At 37.2% G+C, this 12,976-nt stretch overlaps 1 protein-coding gene across 2 annotated transcripts in view; it reads left to right on the top strand.

Annotated features, from left to right (window-relative positions):
- TXLNB (taxilin beta) overlaps positions 1-12,976 on the top strand; it is a 72,633-nt gene that overhangs the window by 27,311 nt on the left and 32,346 nt on the right. For both annotated transcript variants that reach the window (XM_044677139.1, XM_044677140.1), the window contains exon 4: positions 12,368-12,538. In XM_044677139.1, coding sequence (XP_044533074.1) covers positions 12,368-12,538 — 171 coding nt within the window. The remainder of the gene's footprint in view (positions 1-12,367; positions 12,539-12,976) is intronic.

Genomic DNA, 12,976 nt, shown 5'->3' with positions numbered 1-12,976 from the left:
GAGAGCCAGGAAAACATAAAGACTTTGTGTGCACAGGTAGAAAGAACACTCTTGGTTTAAAGTCAGAAGACCTGGATTCAAATTTTAGCTCTTCTACTTGCCACCTATGTGACTACTGGCAAGTCACGTCAGGATTCTCTGGGTCTCAGGACTCTTGTCTCTAAAATGAACAAGATGATCTTGTTGGAAGAACTCCTCACCCCAGAGGTACTGAGATCCTCCTAGGGAGTAATTCCTCCCACCTTGGTCCATTTGACTAGAGATAAATAAATCAATAAAAAGCCTTAATAATAGCATCAGCTGATAGGCAAAAAGATATGTGTGTGAATATATGTATGCATACGTGCCTGTCTGTCCAACATGTATACCCATATATACCTATTTGTGTTAAATACATGTGTTTATATATAGCAGTAGAATATGCCACGACGTGACATGACATGGCATAACATACACCCACAGACAGGATTTTGTGTAGCCTTAGGGCAATACAGCAGGAGGCAAAATGAACCCAGTAGGTGAGGCTGCTCAATCACTTCCCTTATTTGGGGGGTTAAAAATAGGGAGAGGAATATCAGGTGATTTGGAATGCAAAGAATGGGATTGTATTTTTAACTTTGATTTGAGTGATTCTAAACTTTGTTGTCTCTGGTCTTGCAAAAGATCTGGCTATTTGAGGGAGAATGTTTCCCTGTAATCAATTTTTATCAGAGTATCATGGTGGGGCAGGGGCTATCGAAAGTCTCTGGTCAGCCTCATCACAATCTCCAGATGGGATAAGAGGTCTGTAAGCCTTCTTCAAAATAGAAATAGAATTATTCAGCTACTGAATATAATACTAACTAAGAGTGAGTCTGTTTATTTTTTATTTACTTACTTTCTTTTAAAAACTCTTCCCTTCCATCTTAGAATCAATACTGTGTATTGGTTCCAAGGCAGAAGAGAGGTAAGGGCTAGGCAATGGGGATTAAGTGACTTGCCCAGGGTCACACAGCTAGGAAGTGTCTGAGGCCAGATTTGAACCCAGGACCTCCCCTCTCTAGACCTGGCTCTCCATCCACTGAGCCCACCCAGCTGCCCCTAGGTCAGTCTATTTACATGACTTTGGAGCTCCCTTTCTTTGACCTCTAAGATTACTTTTTTTCTGGAAAGAAGATGTTTGCTCCAAACCAACAGCACACAGGCTTTGTCCATTTCCTCCACAAGTTTTAAAGTCCATTCCAACTCTCAAATCTTTCAGCCTTTATTTTATATTCAGTTGGTCAGACTGAAGTGAGCCACCTCGAGCCAAAGGGTGCATATTTTTTCTCAAATTTATGACTCAGATCACAGCTTTGATCCCCAAATAGTTCTCGTTCTACTGTGGTTAGACGAGTCATTTTCAGTTTCATTTCTGCCTGTGGTTTTTTGTTTGTTTAATTCTTCCTACCTCATTTATGTTGGAGAGGCAAAGACATGAGAGCAAGGTCTATATGTCTGCAAAATACAGAAACTGCCTTTAACCACCAGGTACTGCCACTGTTAATGGCTGCAGCTATTGCTACTGCTCTGGCTGCCTTCTTGACTTTTTTGCTCCCATGTAATTATGCATTTAAAAACATTATTCTGCTGGCTTCAGACACTTCCTAGCTGTGTGACCCTGGGCAAGTCACTTAATCCCCATTGCTTAACCCTTTTTGCTCTTCTGCCTTAGAACCAGTACACAGTATTGATTCTAGACAGAAGGTTAGGTTTTCAAAAATTTATTCTGAGGAGTCCAGAGTCTTCACCAGACTGCCAAAGGGGGACATGACTCAAAAAAGCTGAAAAACTTGTGATCTAGCCCCACTGCCTTTTTGATGAATGAATAAATTATTGGGAGGAGTTGGGGGAGAAGAATAAGGAACTTCTAGAAAAAAAAAACTCCCTATACAGATGCAGATTTGCATCTATTCTGCAAATTATGGTCTTAGAGAGTTACCTAATGGCTGAGTAGTTAAATGACTTGCTCAGGGTCACACAGCCAGTTTGCATCAGAAGCAGGACTTCATCCAGGTTTTCCGGATTCTCAAACTGGGTTTCTATCCATTATACAACCTCATCTGTCACAGTTAAATAAATACCCTCTACACAATCCCTGAGAAATATCCACCCAACCTGTTTGTACTTCTCCAATGATAGGGAGCTCACTTCCTCAAAAGGCAAGTTATTTCATTTTTTTAGCAGCCCTAATTGTTAGGAGGCTCTATAAATCTAGCCAAAATCTATCTCTTTTAAACATTCACTCATCCACTGAAATTTATCACTAGGCACAAAACTCTAGGAGACCCTTGGTTTGGTTTCTGGTCTAAATGCCCCACACAGCTAGGGCTATGCAATCCTTAGATGCTAATGCAAGAAGCTATTTAAGGGAGCTATAACTTAAGAGCTAGAAAGGACTTTGAAGGTCACCTAGTGGTCATCCCACATCATTTTACATATAAGAAAACTAAGGCCCATAAAGGGAAAATGATCTGTCCAGGGTCATACAGGCAATAAGTAGAGGAGTCAGATTCAAAACTAGCTGATTCTAAAACCCTTTCTGTTATACTGCACTGATCACAAAGCATTCATCCAGCTTGCTTCAGATCTTATCCCTTGTCCTATGGCAACAGGATCATTGAGACTATTGACCTTAGATTAAGCAAGGAATACCAAGTGGTATAGACCAAGTGGTCCTTTCATCTTTGCACAATAACCTGCACTAATCTGCAGATCTTGACAAGATTTTCCAAACTGACTTAGTGTATGGTTTGATACTTAGTGATTTCAAAACAAAAAAAAATGGGACTCAATAAATATTGTTCAGTAGTTGCTCTTTTTAACAAGATCTCACCCAATTGAAGCTTTGATCACAAAACATTGATATTTCAATCAATCACTACCTATAATAAAGCACATTAGAAAACTGGCTAAATGGATGATCCAAGACCAAAAAATTGTTTATCTTACTCATAGCCAATCCTCTGTTCCCTTGTTTGGATGACAGAATTTGGGGGACAAACATAAAACACCTTTACTAACGTCCTACTTTTGATGTGAAGAGAATTTTGGGTCCTCTAGACTTAGAAGGGTTCAACCTCTTCTTAGAGACTAAACTTGTAACTCTTGTCTTAAGGAAGGATGTACTACTGGGTGGGCTAAATTATCAACTCATCACTAGAAGCTGGCCACTAGGACACTTTTTCCCCATAGTAACTAATGTAAAAGGGATATGTATAAAAGAGCTTTTAGCCCTTTATAGACTCCTTCTACATCTTCCGTGATGAAGGCTATGCAGGGAGAAATGAAGCAGAGAGTGCTAATCGTCTCAAGTTTGAAATTCACTACAAACACTAATTGAACTAATTTGAGACAACTCAATGAAAGAGTTGACCTACTACTAAAGGAATTGAATCAGAACTATACTGACATTCTTATTATCAATGAAAGCAGAAAATATGAAAAAAATTAGAGCTATAAAAGCTTAGCCTGCATGTTCTCCTTGGAGGTACAAATAAAGAGTCAGAGAATCAGTTTCATCATAGCCTCAAAGGCGACAAAATGTTGTTTATTTGAATTTCATAATTTTTGCCTTTGCATATAAGAAAGTCATAATTTAGAATCTTGGTGCGTAAGGAAAATCCATTTGTGAGGGTGGGGAGAAGAGTCCTAACTAGTCAAGTAAAGTTGTATGAAAGAGGATGTAGTCTGCTCCACAGAAAACCTGTCCCAAACTTCCTTGGCACAGTCCCTTTGACTTTCTTAATTCACAGAAGGAAGCACCAGGCAGGGAATAGGGAAGCAGGCCCAGGTCCTATGGCAACAGGATCATTGAGACTATTGACTTTAGATTAAGCAAGGAATACCAAGTGGTATAGACCAACCAAAGACAGTGGACAAGCAAGCCATGCAGGGAAACAAAAATGCTGCCCAGATATCAGCTACTCTTACTGCCTTGGAGACAAAGGTCTAGTCATCAGCAAGAGTTATTCCTCTGTATGAAAACAAGGCAATCACCATGAAGATAATGATATATTACACAAATATCCACTGTGGAAGATAATGTAGAATGGTTCTATGATGAGCTTGTCAAAGTCATCCAAGCTAGCTCAATGTAAATTTTAATCCTTTGTGACTTTAAATAAACATTAGGAACAGGAAAGAGGCTAAAGACTAAAGTCATACTCATTAACTGTGACTGCCTTTTTTAAAAATAAAAAGAATAGAATTGGAAAGTACTGAATATAGTGCACATAGGACACTACCACTAGAAACGACATTCACATCTTAATAGGCAAGAAGCAACAGTTTGCAGAAGTAGCAATCATCAAAGAATTAGCTATTGTGTGGAATCTGATCATTAGCTGATTGGAACCAACTTTAAAGTTGGCTCCATAATAATGACAAATTATTAGAAAGGATAGATGAAAAGGTTCTAGAGATAATTGGAATAGTCCTAACCTGAACTGTTTAAATGCTGATTCTGGAAGGAAAAAAAAGAGAGGGGACAAGGGGATACATAAAAGTTAAGACACTGATTTTCTTGTCATTTCTAAGAGAAGTTGAACAGTATAAAACAGACACCACAATAAGGAAGTCTAAAGATCCCTTAAGCCATGTTAGCCAACAAATACTTAATCTTTTTGTTTTTAACCAAGCAAAGAAACATGTTAGCCAAGAAAAATACAAACATAATGGCATGCAAAAAACTTTCAAGAAAGATGGAAGATTATGAACATTTCAAAAACCATTTCAAAAGACAGGAAAAAAAGTGACCAAAGAGAAAATGAGCCTGCAGAGAGATTGTCATTTGTTCCAATACTGCCAAATTACCCAAAGGGCATTTGTAAATGAAATCAGCAGGAATACAACAGAGATATAAAATGGAACAGATTTGCCAACATAACAAAATGATATATTTTCATCAGAAGCAAAAGCAGGACCACCATAGTTAGAGTCTATCTGTTCTCATTTTACAATATAAAGTAGATTCAGGACTTAGGAACCTAGAATCAAGAATTGTTGGATCTAACTTTGCACTGTGAACTTATTGAAAAAAATCTATGCTGGAAGTAACACAATTTTAAAGGCCCTCAGGGTAAAATTTCAAGATTTCTCAAGAGGAGAAAATTCCAAAAGGCCAAAATGATGAGAAAGATCATAAATAGTATTTTCCCAAAAAAATCAACTGAGCACAAAGCAGCAACTACTGACATATATGCCTTTTTTCAGATATCTATAAGATTCTTCATGAGAATGGTCTATGTATTGAAAAAATTCTTCTTGGAAATGTAAAAAAAAGAAGAAATTTTCTCTAGCAGATTCCTTATTTATAGTCATGTAACTGAGAGATGTAAAGAATATAATATTTTCACATGTTTAGTGTTATTGATTTCTGGAAAGCATTTGACTCAAGAGAGCAAAACATAGCCCTATCATAAAAGTTGTTTGACCAGGATCATATATGATTTCACGACAGACATAAGACAGATAATTTAGTTCAACAATATGCTGGATTTTGGCAAATGGGGTGTTAAAAGGTATCCACCAGTGTCAGAGCAGATGCTTTGTATAAAAGCCAACTAAACCAATGATTTCCTATTTATAATGAGGTATCCTGATTATTCCTATTCCTAGATGATGTCATGCTAATTTAATCAAGTTCTGTACCACTACAGAGCTTTATCAGAGAAATATGCTACATTATCAAAGAGATTGATCTAACCAAATGCTCAGGAAAAACAATGTAGTTTTAAAAATACATTTTTCCTCCATCATGACAAGCAGCTGTCTAGTCATTCGAGCGAATCAGTCAGCTAATATGAGTATCCGAGACAAATACTGTAGATGGATGATGAGCTTGGCTAGAAAATAGGAGGAAAAAAATGAAGATGGACTGCATTTAATAAATTGTCTGTTGCTTTCAGTCCAAAATTGCCCGTTGCAGCAAAGGTTTATGCCTTTAACAATAATATTTTCTCAATGATGTTACATATCTGTGGGTCATAAAACACTACAAACTCAGAAGAATTTAAATTACACATGAATTGAAGAGCAATTAAAAGATGTATGGTATATATAAACAGGTTGTAACATGTTACTATCAATGGAAAATGGGGAGGCCAAGTAAAAGGCATTATTGAAGAAATTTATGACTAGGAAAGGAAGTGGGTTAGCCATGTAGCACTAATGAGAGACAGCACAAATAGTACACTGGTATTCTTGAGATTCTAAAGAAGCATATGCATTGTTTTGATCTTCTATAGATGCTTGATGGGAATCATAGACAAGAAAGAGCCAGAATGAGAGGTTATAAAGAAATTGTGGTCTACCTTGTTCGAAGGAGTATTCATACCAATGAAATCAGAATCTAGCATAGAAAAATCCCCCAATTCAGAGTTATGAATAAAAAAACTCTAGGACTATGTTCCCCTTTGCACAGTTTGAATCCTCTCGCATTTCTGGTTTTGTTCATTCATAATTAGAGATAAATAACATACAGTACACAGCAGAATTTAAAAAAATTTTCAGGAGACAATTTCAAATTTCTTGAATTTGAATGAGGTTAAAATACCATCTGTTAACTCTGAGATTCTGCCTCACAACCATCAGATGGGCAAAGATGACAAAAAGAGAAAAAGACAATTGTCAGAGAGGCTGTTGGAAGATAGGCACACTAATGCAGCTTGGGGAGAACAATGAATTGATCCAACAGATCCAAGCAATTTGTAACTATGCTCAAAGAATCATCAAAATGTGTATATTCTTTATCTCAGCAATATCACCATTAAATAGGCATATACCCAAAGGAGATCAAGGACAGAAGGAAAGGACCTATATTTATTTAGAGCAACACTCTCTATGGTAGCAAAGAATAAGAAACAAAGTTATTGTTCATCAACAGGGGAGTGGTTGAATAAATTACATTATAGGAATATAATGGAATATTTTTATACTGTAAAAAATTGTTCTGAGAAACCTTGGAGGACTGGCAAAACCAAGAAAACAATTTTTACAATGATTATAGTAAAACAAAGAAAGATCTTTGAAAGACTTAAGAACATTAATCAATCTGAATTCAAAAGATTCATGAATCATATTTCCTACCTCTTGTCAAAGAGGTGATAGATTTGAAGTACAGAATGAAATTTACATTATCAAATAGTCAGTGAGTACATTTGTGTTTTCCTTGACTATACTTATCCTTACAAGGGAAAGTTTCTATTCAGGGAAGAAGACATTGTGAGCTAAGGGAGTTGATCAATAGAAATATTGATGCAATTTTTAAAAAGAACATCAAAGATATTTTAAAATACACAGAAAAGAGCAGGATAATTTGAAAGGAGACTCAAAAAATCAAGGTTGTTTCATTACTATTGCAGTAAATTTAATATTTGCTTATAAAACAAATTACATATAATGGATGTTCATGGTTTTGCCCTTTTTTCTATTCTTTGGATACAGAATTGGTCATGTTTATTGATGTTTGATAAGTTCATTAAAAAAAGAAAACTTTTTAAAAAAAACTACCATGTTTCATGGAACTAAAAGATCAAAAGATTCCATTTCATTTGCCCTAGGCCAAGTTAGCAGGGAGATCACATATTTGATGGTTACAAAGGATCGACACTGTTGTTTTTCTCATGAAGAATGGTAGAATAGACTATGATACCCTAAGGGTCAATAGATTCTAATTTTTAAAAACTCTTATCTTTCATGTTTAGAATCAATACTGGATATTGGTTTTAAGGCAGAAGAGTAGTAGAGGCTAAGGAGTGTGAGTTAAGTGACTTGTCCAGGAGCACACAGCTAGAAGATCTGAGGTCAGATTTGAACCCAGGATTTCCCATCTCGAGGTCTGGCTTTCTATCCAAAGCCATCTAACTGCCACAGACATCATTTGACAAAAAGATATGTGCACATATAAAACAATGTCTTGCTTATTTTTGTTTATGAGTTCTTTCTCTGGAAATAAACACATACAAGTTATTCCTCAAATAATATTTTTGTTGCTGGATATAATATTCTCTTGGTTCTGCTTATTTCACTCTTCATAATTTTATATTGGTCTTTCCATGTTTCTTAAAAAGTAATATGCTAATCATTTCTTAGGGTACAGTAGTATTCCATCATAATCATATGTTACAACTTAGTTAGCTATTCCCTAACTAATGAAGTTCAACACTTCAATTTCCAGTTCTTTGCCACCACAAAGAGAACTGCTATAAATATTTTAGAACATACAGGTTCTTTTCCTTTTTCCCTGGTCAACTTTGGAAAAAACCTAGTAGTGGTATTGCTGGATCAAAAAGTATACACAGAATTATAATTCTTTGGGGTTGATTCTATATTTTTTCCAAAATAGATGGATCAGTTCACAGTTCCACCGAAAGCATATTAGTGTCCCCTCCAACATTTGTCATTCTGCCCTTTTATCATTTTATCCAGTTTGATAGGTGCAAGATGATATCTCAGAGTTGATTCTAAGGCAAGCATGACTCCAAACTTAGTACCTGAGTGGTACTGGGGCATCTGTAATCACTTGTCCAGTGATGATGACAGCTCCACTCCTGCTTTGTTTTATTACATTTATTTAGCTCAGTCCCTAGGGCCATTGCTTCCTCATTAATATAATGAGATATGGGAGTTCTCAATATACTTTCCAGCATTAACATTCTATCATTATATGATTCTAGTTTAAGACATTTAGTTTCTTTTTTAAAAGAAAAAGACGAAAAGGTTTTACAGTTGAAAAATGAATGTTATCTATCTTGATCCTGTAGACACCATTTGTCTCAAAAATCAGCGCAGTTTATTGCATTTTAGCAAGATTATCGCCTCTTTTAAATAGATTTTTTTCTCTTAGTACTATTTAATATAGTGAAAGCATAAGGGGAAAAAAAGTGATTCTGACAGTTTAGGCAGTAAACTAAACTAAGACTTTTGGGATGCCCTCTATTGTACAGTGCTAGACTCAGAGATATTAAAAACATTTCTAAAAGGCCACGGATATCCTAAAATATATAACTGATTTCATCAAAAGTATTTACTCTCATTAAGGACTCAAAGCCCAGGTTTAGAATATTAAAAACAAAGTAGAATGTTAAAAACAAATGAATGTAGAATACTTCATATATGGTACTCTCAGCCACAGTTGATGTATTGGTTGCTTTTTTCCCCCTTTCATTTAAATTCTTCATTGTAAGAGACAATTTTCTAGAAATGGAGAAAGGAGTATATTGGAAAAGAAGGGTGATATAAAAAACAAAAGAAAAATAAGTTAATTACTAAAAGAAAAAAGGACCTCTGAACTGAAAGAGCAATGTATACAGTAACAGAGAAAAGAGTTTTTATTCTTAGATAGAGCTATAACTCTATGAGAAAATTTTATATGGCCAAAGAATAAGCTTGGGACTCTCTCTTTCAACTCACGTAACATAAAAATCTTCCATATTGCCACTGAAGTGATCCACAGAGTACCTAAGTTTTTAGTCCTCTAAAGAAATATCCAAATAATTTCTATGAAGATTAAAAAATACCTTTTGGGAATTTAAAAAATCACTGAAAGATAAGAATAAGCATAAGAAATTTTAGCTCAAGTATAATTAAATTATATCTGTCTAATAACTGGATTATAAAATGAAAGGACCTCATCTACCCCTGTGAGCAAGAATTCTGCACAAGAAACCATAAAACAGAGTGTCACTCATTTTCTAATTGTCCCTCTATTAAGATACCAATTTCAGTAACAATTCATCATCTATATATGTCAAATTTTCCCGAGGCTAACTCCCCCTGATTTAACTAGAGTAGAGATTGTTCAAAAGTATGAGTGCAGAATATGACAGTATGTGTCTCCCTAGTTTATTCTTAAGGATGACAGTGACTTTGGTTTTTTTGTTTTGTTTTGTATTGTCATTTTAATGGTTGGAACCTCAAAATAGTTATTGTGAAATTCAATTCAGTAAAACAAAAGCCGATGTTTCTCATATGATGAACACTATGCTATTTGCCAGAGTACAAAGTGTCTATAAGCCAAAGGGAACAGTTCAGGCTTTGACTGTCCATAAAAGCCATTCATGGAATAGAAGGTAGCCAATAGAGTCAAACTAGGGTGGGCCAGCCAGACCTTTGTCTTGGGTACAAAGGTGAGGAAAGCATGATTATTTCCCTCATTAGTACCATCTGTGTATCTTATAGTCCTTTGCCCAGCCTTCTTCCCTTGAGGGGAGGCAGTATCCAGAAGAGATTAAGGGATAAGGGTCATAGGGTATTGGCCAAGGGAGTAGAGATAGAGGGTTAAGAGTACTGTTTAACATCCCTGCTAAAGACTAAACTGTCTTGCATCCTCACAGAGTGGGGAAAGGCAAGGGGAGATGGGACCAGAATGAGGGACCAGCAGAAGTCAGCAAAGAAAGGGGATGAGATAAGATGCTTCTCTCCCAGTTACTAGACTGCACTGGTCCCTGGAGGAAAAGGTAATACAGGATATGAGGAGGAAATGTGGCCCTGAGACCCGGAGTGGAGAGGTGATTCGAAGAGTTGCTCCCTGATCATACTATTACAGTTGTTTCTCCTTAATTGTTTTGCCCCAGGTGGAAAAATTAAGTTGTGCTTCCCTTAGCTAATTTTCCACTATGGTGTCCAGTGATGCTACAAGTCCTGGAAGATCCCCTCCAGGGCACAATGATTTATTCTGAGGAGACTTTAGTTCAAGTCGAGGGATAGAAATGGATCCACAAAAACAAATCAAATTAAAATCATTAGCTCGACTGTTCTCTTCTAACACCTGTGCTAACCTAGGCAGCTGAAATCAGCTAGATTTTTTGATTTCTAGAAGAGATTTGGTCCCCATTCTCCCCGCCTCTGGAGAGACAGATCTGAGTCAAAGCACACCAAAATAAAAACCACACTGCCACCCAATGGCTATCTCTATAGCTCTGGAGAAAACCTGACTATGTTCAGGTGATTTAATATAGGTTGATCCCAGGTGTGCTGCACCATCTCTTCCTTCAGCCTCCCTCCAAGAAAAAAAGAAAGCACAAGAAGGACTTTGTGCTTCAGCTGCTATATGTTTGGGGTTTTTTCCCCTTTCCTCCTTTTTTTTCCCACAGTTGCACAAGTGCCATTTTGAGAAACAAGGAAAAAATAATAACAAAAAAAAAAAAACAAAACAGCCAAGAAAATCCCCAAAACAGAAGGACGGAGTGCAGATAAACCACAAACATAAGGAGAAGCAAAGTGAATTGAAATGAATGACAAATAATCCTGATAAAGACTTGCGGGGGGGGGGGGGGGGGAGAGGGGGAGGGCACTGAAAAACTGTTGTGATGTTATACATTGAAATTAATTACTTTTATGTTGTTTAAAGAATTACTCCTCAAGTCTTATTGGTTGTACTAAAGTTCAATATTATTTTTTAAAGTAATAGCCTATATTTAGGCATCACTATAAGGTTCACCAAACACTTTATATATGTTACTTCATTTGATCATTCCAAATAAGGATCAAGTACCTTACAAGAGATTTTTTTTTTAAATCTATCATCTTGGGGGTAGTTAATTGGTTTAGTGGATTAAGAGCTAGACCTAGATATGGGAGGTCATTGGTTCAAAGCTGGCCTCAGACACTTCCTAGACCCCAGGCAAGTCACTTAATCCTCATCCTCTAGCCATTACTGCTCTTCTATCTTGGTAAGGGTTAAAAAAAAATCTATCATTTTCTGTATTGTTTATCTCTCCTCCAAGAGAATTCATGCTTTTTCCTATTATTATACTCATTTTACAGATGGAAACTGAGGAAACTATTATTACTTCTTACTACTATGCTTATTTTACTCATGAAACTAGTTAAACCAAGCCTCACAAGGACTTAAACTGGTCTAAAGTCACACCGCCAGTAGATTTCTGAGATGGGATTTGATCCTACACATTCCTGACTGGCCATTATATTATGCTGCCTTTCAAAAAAAAATAAATAAAGTCTGCTCTTGGGAGATGACCTCCTAACAGTTATGTCACCATCTAATCCCTGAGATCTGGCATCATTGTTAAATTCTAAGAAAGTTTCTCTGTATTAAGACTGGGGTCATGACACAAAAGACCAATAAAGATAAAGCCTTCAAATAGCAACTCAAAGCAGGAAGGGACGAGAAATTAAGAAGATTTATAAGCCTGTGAGTTGCCATAATTATTTCTGAGGCTACAGAAAAGATGAGGAGATTGGACATAGGCAGAGGTGGCGTTGAGTCCATAAACATTTCCAAGAGGCAGATTCCTCGGAATTTAAAAAAAATCTTTTTTTCTGCATTGTTTATCTCCCCTAGAAAAGAATTCATGCTCTTTCCTCCTCCCTTCCCCATATGCAGCTAGAAGAGCATCGGGCTGAGCAGAAGCAGCTAAAGCACCTGCAGAAGAGACAGGCCCAGATCATTAAGGAGAAGGACCAGTTGCAGAGTGAGCACAGTAAAGCCATTCTGGCCCGGAGCAAGCTGGAAAGTCTGTGCCGGGAGCTGCAGAGGCACAACAAAACTCTCAAGGTGAGCAAACCCTTGCAGCACTCGGCCACTCCTGGGCAGGCTCCTTTGGGGGCAGAATCTGAGCCCCACAAACTCACTCCCTCATCACTCGTGCCACCCCCCCTCTTTCGATTCCCTGAATGAGGGACTGCCAAGGGCACTCTGGTACATTCTCCACTCCTTGGGCTTTCTGCCACTCCTTTGAGGCCACTTTTTTCTGGCAACTCCCAGGCCTGGGGTGCTGGTGACCCCTACTGGTATCTAGCTGCTACCAGCTCTCCTCCAGGGGAAAAAGAGAGGGAGAGGAGGAGAGGGGGGAGAGAGAGAGAGAGAGAGAGAGAGAGAGAGAGACAGACAGACAGACAGACAGACAGACAGACAGACAGACAGACACAGACACAGACACAGACACAGACACAGACACAGACACAGACACAGACACAGACACAGACACAGACA

The sequence above is a fragment of the Gracilinanus agilis genome, chromosome 4 (assembly GCF_016433145.1).
Source record: "Gracilinanus agilis isolate LMUSP501 chromosome 4, AgileGrace, whole genome shotgun sequence".
NCBI lineage: Eukaryota > Metazoa > Chordata > Mammalia > Didelphimorphia > Didelphidae > Gracilinanus > Gracilinanus agilis.
The sequence above is the reverse complement of the archived record's forward strand: the minus strand, read 5'-3'. Positions and strand labels throughout refer to the sequence as shown.